The sequence below is a fragment of the Mirounga leonina genome, unplaced genomic scaffold (assembly GCF_011800145.1).
Source record: "Mirounga leonina isolate KUSES-001 unplaced genomic scaffold, KU_Mleo_1.0 Mir_173, whole genome shotgun sequence".
Taxonomy (NCBI): domain Eukaryota; kingdom Metazoa; phylum Chordata; class Mammalia; order Carnivora; family Phocidae; genus Mirounga; species Mirounga leonina.
The window spans coordinates 64,098,019-64,112,444 of NW_023270447.1; the positions used below are offsets into that span (position 1 = coordinate 64,098,019).

General features: G+C 41.0%; 1 protein-coding gene across 14 annotated transcripts in view; it reads right to left on the bottom strand.

The window, feature by feature from the left end:
* The window catches only part of MACF1 (microtubule actin crosslinking factor 1), a 324,108-nt gene that overhangs the window by 125,088 nt on the left and 184,594 nt on the right, over positions 1–14,426 (bottom strand). For all 14 annotated transcript variants that reach the window (XM_035018976.1, XM_035018975.1, XM_035018963.1 and 11 more), the window contains 8 exons: positions 13,707–13,900; positions 12,579–12,741; positions 11,546–11,629; positions 8,515–8,622; positions 8,191–8,289; positions 6,031–6,183; positions 5,638–5,726; positions 1,791–1,926 (listed from right to left, as the gene is read on the bottom strand). In XM_035018976.1, coding sequence (XP_034874867.1) covers positions 1,791–1,926; positions 5,638–5,726; positions 6,031–6,183; positions 8,191–8,289; positions 8,515–8,622; positions 11,546–11,629; positions 12,579–12,741; positions 13,707–13,900 — 1,026 coding nt within the window. The remainder of the gene's footprint in view (positions 1–1,790; positions 1,927–5,637; positions 5,727–6,030; positions 6,184–8,190; positions 8,290–8,514; positions 8,623–11,545; positions 11,630–12,578; positions 12,742–13,706; positions 13,901–14,426) is intronic.

The following is a 14,426-nucleotide window of genomic DNA, read 5'->3' on the forward strand; positions in this document are numbered from 1 at the left end:
GTATAAAGCAAATATATGTTACGCGAGTCTACCAGCTGTCTACAGAGACTGAAGGGAAAATCACACTGCATAGGCCTCTGAGATACATGAATAATCCCTTTTACAAAATCCATGTCAAGATGGTTCAGAAGCAGACAAGACGACAGAGGAAAAGATTCCTTTGAAAACTTGTAATTTCTTCTCTGAGAGTCCTTGAGTCTCAAAGATGCTGATATTGAAGAAAGACCTGGAGTCTGGCCAGTTGCTAGACAAAGAGAAAAGACTACATGCTGTTCCTTCCAGTAGTCTCTTAATTGAAGGACAGGCAGGAAGCACTGAGCTGGGAAATAATCCAGAGAAATCCAGTTCAGTCCCACCAAACATGGGCATTCTGACCTAAACAAGCAGAGCAAGGCAGAGGGAGAGTAGGAAGGGAAACATAAAAGGCTTCTACTTACCAGAGTCGCAGCACGCCTTGGGCAGATAGAGAGAGAGCCTTACGGAGCAGCTCAGCCTCATCGCACACACAGTGTAAGCTTGGGGTTAGCGTCCAGCATGCGACTGTTTGTTTTTTTGCAAAAAAGAACCCCAAACAGGTCGTCCTCTTTTCCCTTTTGTGCATTTGTGCTTAAACTCCAAAGGGTTAGTGAAACTTGTAAGCAAGGATGTCAGTTAATCAGAACAATACTTCACATGAAACACACGAACAGTAACAGGGGACACATCATGCTCAATGTAGTGGTGCTTGGCAGCTTGGCTTTCTTTTTTCTCTCCCCCTTTTTAACCTTTCAAAATGAGAACTGGGTGTTCTCAGCAAGCAATTGTTAAAACTTTTCACATACTCCCTTTATGGTGAAGCAATAAGCCATTAAAAGTGGGCTACCTTACATGGAGAATGCTAAACCAGCACATTCTTTTTGGAAATCTACTCTCAAATAAATCATAGTTGGTTCTGTCTTGTGGTCTTTACAACTCTAGCTCCTGATGCATCAATTTCATATCCAAGGACCAGAGTCAAAGCATGTTTTGTCTGAATATCATTTTGAGCATCATCTAGACCAAATCTGATAGCCACATGACCTTAAATTTTGACCTGCCCCACATATGTTGGCCATTGCTTCACAACATAGGAAATAAGCAGGCAAACACACATATATATCCCAAAGACACATGTATATAATATGGTAAGTTTACATATACACACAGGTATCCAGGAAGAACTGAGGACAACCAGGAGAACTTGACAATTTTCATATGGTCCAGGAAGTGAACATGAGTGGGAATTGGTAAAGATGTCACATGATGGGATGACTATGGGTAAGGGGAACCAGCGTCTCAGTCAGTACAGCTAATCTACCAGTTGGCTTGGAAATGAACATTTCTCATTATTTAGTAGATATGAAAAAAAGTGTGGGGGAAGAGGACACGGCTTTTTCTTCCCAATATTCAGAACTTTTGGCTATCAATTTTTGAGTGGCAATGCCATGAAGGAGTACTCTTGCTGCCCTGTGATCAGATATAATACAGGATTTATGTTCTCCTCAATTGTGGTCTGCCACAAAATGCCAGGCAACAGAAATGGTGAACCAGGGTCTACAGGGTTGGCCATGAGTGCCTTCTAGTATTCTTGACTGACCAATACATCATGGAACCCCAGTAAAGAAACACAAGACAAATGGCTGCTATGGTGAGGTTAAAAATTAAGTCACATTGGTCATGGAAAGCTAGTGAACATGATTCTCAAACAGCAAAGCTGCTTTCGTACCATTTGAAAGGTACTCTTCCCATTTGGAGAAAGAAACTAAAAGTACCTTTTGTTCTGTCTGCTGGGCCAACTGGCTCTGGAGTTGCTGAAGCTGGTTTGCTGAACCATCACAAAGGTCATGGTAAGCCTTATTAAGGGCATTCATCTGCTCAGATATTTGTTCGTTCTCTTTTTCTGAGAGCCTGGAAGATGGAACATTGAAGCTCTTTTAGAGAAAAACCTTTCTCCCAACTGTCCTCTATTGCTTCAAAATCATGACTTCTCCATCTTGGATGGTATTCTTCTTTGTCACGTTAACTATGGATCATCTGGTCACTCTTCCATATTCACTGAACACTTTGGCTTCTGGCTGATATTCCTGTCTATCTCAAATCAAGTCATGGTTCTTGGTGATGTCAATGTTCATGTCGCCAACTGTCTAACAGCCTATGCTCTAGGCCTGCAACCTTCTCAATGCAAACAGCTCTGATCCAAATGGCCTCTACTCCACTTGAACTGCACCCACACACAGCAAACTCTGATCCTGCCATCATCTAAAATTATTCTACCTCTGAACTTTTAAACTTCAAGAATCTACTGTCTCATAGTAACTTCTGATTACAACCCTATCTTTCCAGTTGTGTTTCCTTACTCTTATACTGCTTCTCTTTTCAAAATAAAATATTTTAAACAGACAAAAGAGAAAAATAAATGAACTCTCATTTACTCACTATCCAACTATCCAGCTTTACCAAATTTTGATACTGTACCAGATTTACTTGAGATCCTTTTCTTTTTTCTTTTTTTAAAATTTTATTTATTTGAGACAGAGAGAGAGTGAGACAGAGAGAGAGAGCATGAGCAGGGGGGAGGGAGGGGCAGAGGGAAAGAGAGAAGTAGGCTTCACAAGAAGTAATCTGATGTGAGGCTCAATCCCAGTACCCCGGGATCATGACCTGAGCCAAAGGCAGACGCCTAACCAATTGAGCCACCCAAGCACCCCTAGATGCTTTTCTTTTTTTTAAAGATTTTTTGAGAGAGAGAGCGGGGAGGAGGGACAGAGGGAGAAGCAGAGCGAGAATCTCAAGCAGACTCCCTGCTAAGCATGGAGCCCGATGTAGGGCTCTATTTTACGACCCTGAGATTATGACCTGAGCCGAAACCAAGAGTTGGACCCTCAACTGACTGATCCACCCAAGTGCCCCAACTTTATTTTTTATTTTTTATTAACATATAACATATTATTTGTTTCAGGGATACAGGTCTGTGATTCATCTGTCTTATATAATACACAGCGCTCATTACAACACATACCCTCCCCAATGTCCATCACCCAGTTACCCCATCCCCCCACCCCCTCCTATCCAGTAGCCCTCAGTTTGTTTCCTAAGATTAAGAGTCTCTTATGGTTTGTCTCCCTCTCTGGTTTCATCTTGTTTCATTTTTTCCTCTCTTCCCCTATGATCCTCTGCCTTGTTTCTTAAATTCCACATATCAGTGAGATCATATGATAATTGTCTTTCTCTGACTTATTTCACTTAGCATGATACCCTCTAGTTCCATCCATGTCACTGCAAATGGCAAGATTTCAAATTTTTGATGGCTGCATAATATTCCATTGTGTGTGTGTGTGTGTGTGTGTGTGTGTACCACATCTTCTTTATCCATTCATCTGTTGATGGACATTTGGGCTCTTTCCATAGTTTGGCTATTGTGGACATTGCTGCTATAAACACTGGGGTGCAGGTGCCCCTTCGGATCACCACCTTTGTATCTTTGGCCAAGTGCCCTAACTTTAGAACCTTTCCATAGAAATAAGACATTACAGATATATTCCAAGTCCAATGTACATTTGTAACCAACCCCGTTCTTTTTTACTTTTCTCCCTAGAGGTAACCATGATCTTGAATCTGGTGAATTTTACAACTTTCTTATCTCATTCTATATTGTTCTTGAGAATGAATCCTATGATTCCTATTATAACTACCCATCAGCTTACTGAGCTTTCCCAAGCCTTCCTAACTCCCCCATTTTTTCTTAATCTTAATCAATCCTCCCTAGGATCCTCTCTTTGGACTTCAGACTCCACAATCCATCATCTTAGTCAGGTCCCTCCTATTGTCCTTGAACTCTGTCCTTGCTAATCTGATGAAACTCCTGCCCCATATCAATCGAACCACAGGATTTCTCTGCTCCTGCCTGCAGGTGACGTATATCGTGTGTGTGTGTGTGTGTGTGTGTGTCGGGAGGGGGGTCCCCTGTGGAGGAGATCTTACTGGTTCCCAGCTTCTACTAGACCTCAGAGCTTCCTGACAACTCTCTTAGAGGCTCTAATCAATTCTAATTCCCTTGCCCTCAGCTCCCCTAACTCACAGCAAACAACATCTCTGCCTATTTCAAAGAGGAAATGCAGACCAATGGGCATGAATTCTCTCACCTTCTGGCTTCACTCCTGCCATATTTACCTCCGTCCACACCTTTCCTAATCTCCTTTTCCTCAAACCTTAGAGGAAAAGTTGTCTTGGTTCTGGTCTATGGTTGTACTTTCCACTCAATGATGAATTTTATCCTTTCCTGCATCTTCCAGGACCTCTCTCCTATTACTTCAGTTTATCTCTTTTTCCTTTTGGTCCTTGAGATTCAGTCCATAAACACAGCTAAGTCCCTCTGATCTTTTAAGAAAACAAGTCGTCTTCTTTTTTTTTTTTTTTAATTTAAGAGGATTCCACACCCAGCACAGAGCCCAATGAGGGGCTTGAACTCATGACCCTAAGATCAAGACCTGAGCTGAGATCAAGAATCAGAACAATTAACTGACGGAGCTACCCAGGTGCCCCAAAACAAACCTTTCTTGATAATATACTCTACTTTAATTATTTACTGTATTATTTCTGTCCTTTCCTACGGCCAGGCTTCTTGAAAGAGTAATCTAATTTTGCTATCACTACCTTCCTCACCTCATGTGCTCCCCACTCCCCATCATACTCAATCTGACATCATAACCTAATTTTCACCAGTCACCAAAAACTTCCAATTTGCCAAATTTAATAGAAACTTCTCAGTCTCAATCTTGCTTGACTTCTGACTACTTTCTTCTTTTTAGAATTCTGTTCTCTCTTGGGTTCTAAGGTATCGCTCATAGTTTTCCCTGTACTTGTGTAAGGCTTCCTTTACAGGCTGAGGAGCACAGAGGAATCCTTGAACCCTTGGAAGCTAATTCACTTATGGTTTTTACTATGCTGATGACTCAGATCTATATCACTTTAGACTTCTCTCATTAATTCTAAATTTACATACACAGTTACCCATTGGACAACTTTAGGGAAACTATGTTAAGGCATAAATTAATGTATTAGGTACTTCTTAATACATTCTAAGTATTTCCACTCTGATGTCCTCTAGGTTCTTCACATTCATAATGTCTAAAACCAAAGCTGCCTTCTTCTCCCTCAATTCGTACCTGCTTTTATATTCCCTATCTTGGTTAGTGACATCACCATACACTCAGGGGCCTAAGCCAGAAACCTGGAGGTTATAGCTCACTATTTTCATTTGTCACCAAACACTGTAAGTTCATCATCCTTAGTATCTTTTGAACCTTTGCCCTTCTCCACCCTTATCATTTCTCACCTGTATCATCACAACAGCCTCCTTATTGGTCTCTCAGGCCTACACTCTGTCCCCATGAAAATCTATTATCCGTAAAACTGTTCTAGAAACCTTCATCAACAAAATCCAATCACGAATAAGACCCTTCCCCATAGCCGACAAGGTAAGATGCAAACTCTTCGGCATGAATTACAAGGCTCTTCATAATCTGGCTCTTGCAGCCCTGAACTCTCACCATGACCCTAAGTTTTAGTCAGGTAGATTCAGTCCCCTAGATGTGCCATAAACTCTCATTTAATACTCACTTATGACCATGCTTGGCCAAGAAGATCTGCGAAGTTTTAATGGCCTCAGAGACTTGTTCCCTCTTGGTTGTCAGCTCCTCTGCCAGAACCTACGTGATAGAAACAGAGTATAGCTTCAGAACCCAAGAAATTAAAGAATCAAAATTATTTGAAATAACATGTTAAAAATCCTAGGGAAAAACTTAGCTTAGGTCAGATTATTATTACTAATGAACTATAGAAAGTTGATTAAGAAGGCAGAAGTACAAATAAGATGACTTCTTAAGTTTCTTTAAGTCCTGGGAGTTAAGATTTATTGAGATAATCATTCCTGGAGTGGTCTGTTTTATTCCCACCTACTGCGTTATTACATATGATTCTACCCAACAAGAGACAGATGGACCTTCTACTTACCTGCTGATCTAAAATAGCTTTTTCAATGTCTGTTGATTCTTTGGTCTGGGATGAGGTAGCTTTGCTTTGTGTGTTCCTTGCCAGGGTAGATACCCAGCCCAAAAGTTCTTTAACTTTCTCCACATGCTCCTGTTTTTCCTCTTCTACAACTTTCTAGAATAGGAATTAGAAAATCAGTATCTTGGTCAATGCCTTATTAAACTGGCTTGACTTCTGATTTCCTAAAATAAAGATATGAAAGTTATTTAAATCAACAGGAAGCTAAAATAACCCCAAGATAAATATAATTCACCCAGTTTAGAGCATTGTTCACAGGTACCTAACTGTATGATACCAGTAGCTAAATTCATCAGATCTAGGTTAGCACCTTTCTAAAAAAAAAGAACTTTTTTTAATATATGAAGGATGTTCAGTAATTATTTACTGATTTTTATTTATTTTTTTATTTACTGATTTTTAAAAACCCTTTATGTATACCATCGTATTTTCATGATTCTTAGATGTACAGGTAAAGAGAGTGAAATCTACAGAGACTAAGTGAGGTAGCTGTTGACATAAAGTTTTTTGCTAATTCACACAGACAAAAATTGGTGTGAGTTAATGTTTCCAACAGCATTTCTTTTATAGAAGTAGGTGAACTTGCAGAAACTTTTTTGAAAAGACAGAAATTTTTTAGAATTACAAAAAGATTATATACTCATTACAACAAATTCAAATAATCTGAAATGCGTAATGTATGTCCCTTTAATCTTATTTCCCCAGAAATTTGGTGTACTGCTCATCTTTGAACAGTGGGGTTTGAACTGCTCAGCTCCACTCACACGTGAGTTTTTTTCAAGAAATACAGTACAGCACTGTGAATGCATTTTTTCTTCCTCATGGTATTCTTTTTTTTTTTAATTTTTTTTTTTTTTAAGATTTTTATTTATTTATTTGAGACAGAGTGAATGAGAGAGACAGAGAGCACATGAGAGGGGGGAGGGTCAGAGGGAGAAGCAGGCTCTCTGCCGAGCAAGGAGCCCGATGCGGGACTCGATCCTGGGACTCCAGGATCATGACCTGAGCCGAAGGCAGTCGCTTAACCAACTGAGCCACCCAGGCGCCCTCCTCATGGTATTCTTAACACCTTCTTTTCTCTAGCTTATTTTATTATAAGAACACAATATATAATAAATCTATTTCATTGTTTTTAACAGTTTCATAGCATTCCATTGTATGGAATTTGTATGTTTTCATTATTTCTCTTTAATAAATTATGTTTTATTAAGGATCTTTGCTCATGTTTCCTTTCTTCACACTTACAATATTTCTATAATGAAGATACTTGAAGGTGGGATTGTTGGACATAATAGAATTAATCCCCATTATTCATGAATTCCATTTTTGTGAATTTGTCTGCTCACTAGAATTTATTTATAAGCCCCAAATCAATACTGGTGGCATTTTCGCAGTCATTCCCAGATATGCCCGATGTTCCCAGCTGAGGTAGAACAAGGGGACACTCTACCTTCTTGTTTCAGCTCTTAACAAGTGTCCCTTTTTTAAAAATTATTTGTTATGTTGATCACCATACATTACATCATTAGTTTTTGATGTAGTGTTCCATGATTCATTGTTTACGTGTAACACTCAGTGCTCCATGCAGAACGTGCCCTCCTTAATACCCATCACCAGGCCAACCCCCCCCCTCCCAGCAAGTGTCCTTTTCACAGTCTATTTAGTGCCATGTTTTTCACAATTTTCGTTGGTGATTTCACTGTTTAAAATAGACCTAACCATAGTTTTGAAGTGCTGTCTTATGTTCCTAAGCATAAGAAGGCTGTGACGTGCCTTACAGAGAAAATGTATGTCAAATTAACTTCATTCAGGTGTGAGTTAGAGTGCTCTTGGCCTGAATCAACAGAGTATATTAAATATAAAAAGATTATGTGTTATTTGTTGACAGAAATGTGTGACCAGAGGCTTACAGGAACCTAGCCCTGTATTTCCCCCTAAGTGCAAGAGCCCAGCATTCCCTAGCGCAGCGTGCAGAGCAGCGTCACAGAACACAACTACCGTGACTAAGGAGAAGGGGCTGTATGTGCGCTTTAAATTTTGACAGATGAGACCCGGGATTTTTAATTCTATTTTCAAAATAATTTAGGACCCAGCTGTCCTCACCTCCTCCTCCTCCAGTCGCCGGAGTGCATCACTGATATATTTTACATGCTGGGTGGTTAAGGTCACCAGCGCTGTGTAGCGAGTTCTTAAGTCCATGAACTATGGTTCAAAAAAACAAACAAACAAAAAACAACAGTAACAAAAAAACAATTTAGATAAATTAGCTGCCAGAAAAGTATATTTAAATAGTTGAAAATAAGAGGAAGTTTTCATGAAATCACATGCTCCACAGAAAGGTGAACCCTAAATCAAACTGTCAGGGCCCCGACAAACAAATCTTTCTTTAAGGGAAGAGAGTGGCGTGACCTTTCCCCGCCCTTTCACCTCTTGCGTGATGGCATCTGAGGAGGAAAGCATCCGACGGCGCTTGCCAGGGGATTTCTGCTGTGATTCCACAAAGGCCTTGTACGTCATCAGTTGCAATTCATAGTCCTGGGGGAGGAAGAAAGTTCACTACATTTACATAGGGCTTTACAGCTCCCGTTAACTCAGGTAACTCACGCAACAGAATCATAGTACTTCATTGCTGGAAAGCATTTTGGGGTTCATTTAAACCAGTGGTTAGCAAACTTTTTCCTTAAAGGGCCAGATGGAAACTATCAGGCTATACGATCTGTCATAGCTGCTCAACTCTACCTTTGTAAGTGAAAGAAGCTGGAGATAATCAGTAAATGAAAGGGTAAGACTGTGTTATGATACAACGTCATGTATGGACACTGAAAGTTGAAGTTCATAGAATTTTCGTGTGTCATGAAGTGTTCTTCTTCTTTTGACTTTTTTTTTTTTTAAGCCATTTCTCATGGGCCATGGAAAAACAGGTATGTGGGCTCAGTTAAGCCTGTGGGTCATAGTTTGCTGAGTCTTGAGTCTGCACTTTGCTGTTTGCTGACCATCCTTTTCATCTCATCCATTGGGAAACTGAAGCCCAGAGACAGGAAGTGCTTTTCCCTGATTAGTCAGTGGGGGAGCAACAGAGTCATCCTAAACCAGTGCTTGTCTCATGTCCCCGTGCTATGCTAACACTCCCTCTGTAATCCTGAGACTGCCCCCCTGGGCCAGGCCCTCTTCATGCCCATGTGGACGGGCCCAAGAGCCTCTTACTACTCTCCTGCTTTGTTCTCTTCCTAATTTATTTTCTATCCTGCCACGAGAATAACTTTTCTAAAACATAAAGATGACCACTTCGTTCCTCTGTTTGAAAGCTTACAAAGATCTAGAGCAGAGCTTCTCAAATACCAACATGCACACAAATCATCTGGGGATCTTACTGAAATTGAAATTCTGATTTGGCAGGTGGAAGATTCTGCATTTCTGACAAGCTCCCAGATGATTCTGATGCTCCTAGTTCTAACACCCCATGTTGAGGAACAAGAATAGAAGGTAAAGTGAAGAGACCTGGACATAGCCTTTCATAGGTGGGCCTCAACCTCCCCTTCTCCTTTTCCACAGTCACTGCTTCTTATGTATCATACACCTTCTAGCTACGCCAGCATATCTGCTATTTCCTCATATGATCATTATATTTCCATTCCTCTGTGCCTTTGATTAGGCAGTTCTCTTTGCCTAAAATGTCTTGCTTTCTGTTGTCTACTTAGAAAACTCTAGGCAGAAGGAAAAAAACACAATGAGTTCCTTAAGCAGCCTATAAAAAAAATAGTAGTAGTGGGGCACCTGGGTGGCTCAGTCGGTTAAGTGTCCGACTCTTGGTTTCAGCTTAGGTAGTGATCTCGGGGTCGTGAGAATGAGCCCTACATCGGGCTCTGTGCTCAGTGTGGAGTCTGCTTAAAACTCCCTCTCCCTGGGAGGCCTGGGTGGCTCAGTTGGTACATGTCTGCCTTTGGCTCAGGTCATGATCCCAGGGTCCTGGGATCGAGCCCCACATCGGGCTCCCTATTCAGCAGGGGAGTCTGCCTTTCCCTCTCCCTTTGTCCCTCCCCCCGCTCGTGCTCTCTCACTCACTCCCTCCCTCTCTCTCTCTCAAATAAATAAATGGAATCTTTAAAAAAAAAAATTAAAAAACAGTAGTAGTAATAAAAAAGTAATAATAATAATAACAGGTGCTACCATTTACTGAATGTATTTTGTTTGACGCAATGTCCTATGTATACATTATCTCATGTAATGTTGACAATCACTCAGTGAGGTAGTTACTGTTCCCATTTTGTAGATATAGCAACAGACACTCTGAGAGGCTAAGAAACTTGCTCAAAGTCCTAAGCCTGGAAAGTGGTGAAGCTAGGATTTGAACTCAATTCTTCATGATACCAAGTCTTCTGTTATTAACTAAAGAAATGCATTCATTCAAAAAGTATTTGTTGAGCATCTACTATGTACCTGTCATTGTTCTGAGTGCTCTACATATAGTGGAAAAAAAAGTTAGAAAAAAACCTTGCTCCCTTGGAACTTACATTCTAACAGGAAGGAACACAATAAATAATCATCTCAGGTCATTTTTATTTAAAGATGTTATCAGATAAACAGGGAGGGGGGACCAGATCATGCAGGGCCTCAAAAGCCATAAACAGCTTTAGAATTTTATTATGAATAGGATATGAAGTCACTGAACAGTTCTGAGCAGAAGAGTGACATGATTCAATTTACCATATTTCAACTATTATGAGATGCATATTTCCTCCACATTTTAGGCTCTCTAAAACTAGAATAAGTCTTACAATCAATGGTATTTGCATAATTGGCAGAGTTTCCTCTTTTTTAGTAGTGTATAAAATGATGTCTGAGAATCAGTGACACGCAGTATATTCTAAAAAGGTGAATCTGGCTACTGTGTGGGAAAATAGCCTGTGGGACAGGAGTAGAAGCAAGAGATCAGCTCAGAGGTATTAGAATAGTCTATGGAAATTCCTTACTTAGGTGGAAAACAGGGAAATGGGGGCAGGTGGGTGGCTTACAAAAGACAGACCAAGGACATATTGGAAGATGGAGCCAAGTTGTTCACAGACTGAACATAAAGTTTACGGCAAAGAGAAGAATTAAGGATGACTCTCAGGTTTTTTGCTTCAGCAAGTAGGAAAATGGGACACTATTTCCTGGAACAGGCAAGACAATGAGAAGTATATTTGAGAGGAAATCCAATACATTCTGTTTCTGATACGGCAAGTTTAAAAAACCTGTGGATCATCCAAAGGGTGACTCCTTGAATCAGAGCTGATGTCTGGTACCACTCTGAGCATTCCCAAATGTAGGGCCATGAAGAGTACACATCTGCATTAACTAGAAGATGGGGCCAGCCTCTAGTAGAAGCACTTATTTGTCCAGAAACAAAACCTACAGTGACAAGGAAGATCTTCCCATGCTGGAGATCCTTTATGTGCCTTTGGGGATATGCTAGAGTTACCTTTACAATAGTGGAGTATTGCTGAGAAAATTTTTGACACTGGTCCAGCTTTGTCTGATTCTTCTCGATTTCTGCAAACAGATCCTAGAAACCAAAGTATCACAACAACATTATCATTGTCCCTACTGTCGTCAAAACTGCTGAGCATTTATTATATTCTAAGGCAGTATTCAAATCTTAGCTACATCAGAATCACCTGCAAGGCTGAATAAAATACAGACTGCTGGGCCCCACACCTCCAGAGTTTCTGATTCGGTAGGTTTGGGTAGGGCTGAGAACCTGCATTTCGAACAAACTCCCAGGTGATGCTCATGCTACTAGTCTGGAGTCCACACTTCAGAAACCACCGTTCTGCATATTTTACACGTGTCACTTCATTTGACCTCAACAATAATAACCTTATGAGTGAGGGAGTTTGAACAAATAATGTAATATACCCATTTTATTGATGAGGAAGTAGAATACTGAGAGGTTAAGGAATTTGGTCAAGGTCTCATAGTGAGTGAGTGAGCCAGGACTGGAATCCAAGCAATCTAACACCAGACTTCATACTCTAAACTGTAATGCTACACAAAACAAGCCACACACACACACACACACACACACACACACACACACACACACACACACACACACAGAAAATCCCCAAAATGCTAACAAGTAAAAACCACTTCAAATAATTTTTGTCCATTCACATCTTTCCTGGTTTTTAATGCCCTGGCTTCTAATCCTAGTAAGATCACATGGAGTATCAAGAAACAAAGTGAAGCAAGATCATTTTAATCTGTCCACCTATGGTTTCAGTATACAGTCACTACAACTCGGGATTGGAAGGGACCTTACGAGTCTGTCTGGCCCAAATGCAAAACCCGTATCATCTTGAGACCATTCTGCTTGAACTCTTTTCAGAAGAGGAGGCTCAGAATGTCTTACCATTTGGGGGAAGCTTAATAGCTAGTCCATCATCTTCTTTTATGATGAATTAAGCCCCACGCCCTCCCGCCAACTTTCACCACGCTGCTGTCACACCCACCGTCTGCTGGCTGAGCTGCTCCGACAGCACTCTGCTATCCTCTGCCTGGCCTGGCTTCATCATTTCCTGCTGGGCAGTGGTTTCCTCAATCCATTTGATGAGAGTTCCATGGCAGGCTCTGTAATCTCCCAGAACTTCCTGGATACTTTCTAGCTCAGACTGGCTGGAGGAGCAAAGGAAAAGAAACTGCCATCAGATACCTTGGTACAAACAATAAAATAAATGGCGCAATTCCCTCCTTAGTCCCTTTCTCTAGCTGGGCTTGATCACAGAGGATACATCTTTTTTCTGTGGAAGGGCAGTGCCATGCCAAGACCTATGCTTGTACCCAGTGCCCTGTGGGGTGAAGGTGAGTAGAAAGCAGTTGTGCAAGCTAGCCTTGGACACTGCCTGGGAGCCCAGCATCCCACGATGATCCTTGTCAAATTTTTACCTAGGTTGCCAAGGATCACCCGGGTTGTCAATAAGGTAGTACTGGCTGTATACTTTGGTTCCCTGATGACAGAGTACCCCAGTTATGATTTAGGGAGCGCTGTAATTTTTTGGGTTAAAGTAGTAGTTATTTTCTGTTAACTTCGGTAATAGTTTCTTATATCACTTTCGTTAGTCTAGCTAGACTTGGGATAGTAATTCAATTATAGAGAATCAATCCAAACTTAGGAGTTGCTAGAACTCCTCTCTCTATATATTTGCCTACCCAGCCTAGCCTCAGAAAGGTCATTTTCTATCTTTCCTACTCAAATCAGACATCAGAAGAGGGAGTTCAAGTAACAGAAATTAAAACCGCTGAATTAGCAAATGAAAGTGGAAGAAATTCTGCAAAGCTACACTATGAAAAATGGCTCACAGTTGGATTCCTTGGCATCATGGCTTAACTAGATAAAAACTAGAACAGGAGAAGCATAGCTCACAGGACCATCCCTGCTGATCCAAAAGCAAGCCTCAGGTCTGCTTTGGTGTTGGTGGTGCCAATTTTCTGTCCCTTCTCTCATCCAGAATTCATATGGTCACTCACTTTGTACCCTTGTCTATCACTTCCTGCCTTTAAATAAGAATACACAGATATAATTCAATTTCTGTTTAAAACCTAGTCCCTGAATACGGAAAAAGGGTGAGGCCGCCACTCACCGGGTCTCCAGCTGGACAATGACCCGGTGCCAACGGTCCTGCAGCTGGGAGCCTTTGTCCTGGTAGCGCTCCAAATCCAGGTTTCGCTCTGGGGTCAGACGACTCAGCTGCTCTGCCACTCGCTTGGCCTTGGCAATTTCCTCATCCAGGACTGAAAACACTGAACTCTTGTCTTTCACATCACTAAGCCAGTGCTATATAAACACAGGCACAGGTTAAATATGTTCCATGCTAAAAAGGACATGTTTATAGCTGGCTCCACATTAGATCTGGAATTCAGAAGCTAGACCTTCTAGTGTTTGTGCGAGAAACACCTCCACAATGCTCACTGGGAGGCCAAGGACAGGCGGTACAGTACAGAGAAATGTGCAAAGATGAAACCTGGCTCTCCCACTTATAAGCTATGAAACCAAGATAAATTGTTTAGCCAATCTGAATCTCAGTGTGCTCATCTGTGAATGGAGATTAAAATCTCTTCCCTATCCACCTCACAGTTCTGTGAGAATCAATGAGATAATAGCTAAGTGATTTACAAACTTACAGTACCATCATGATTGTATCTGATTTAGCTGTGATTTTACTGGGGAGAAAAGGGAGAAGATAAATAGAAAGGCATAGTCCTCTACTTTCCCTTTCCAGCTAGACATATTTCTCAGTCCCAGCTTCTTTGAATCCACGTTAAAATATATTAAATATGATATTCTGCCTAGTTCAAATGCA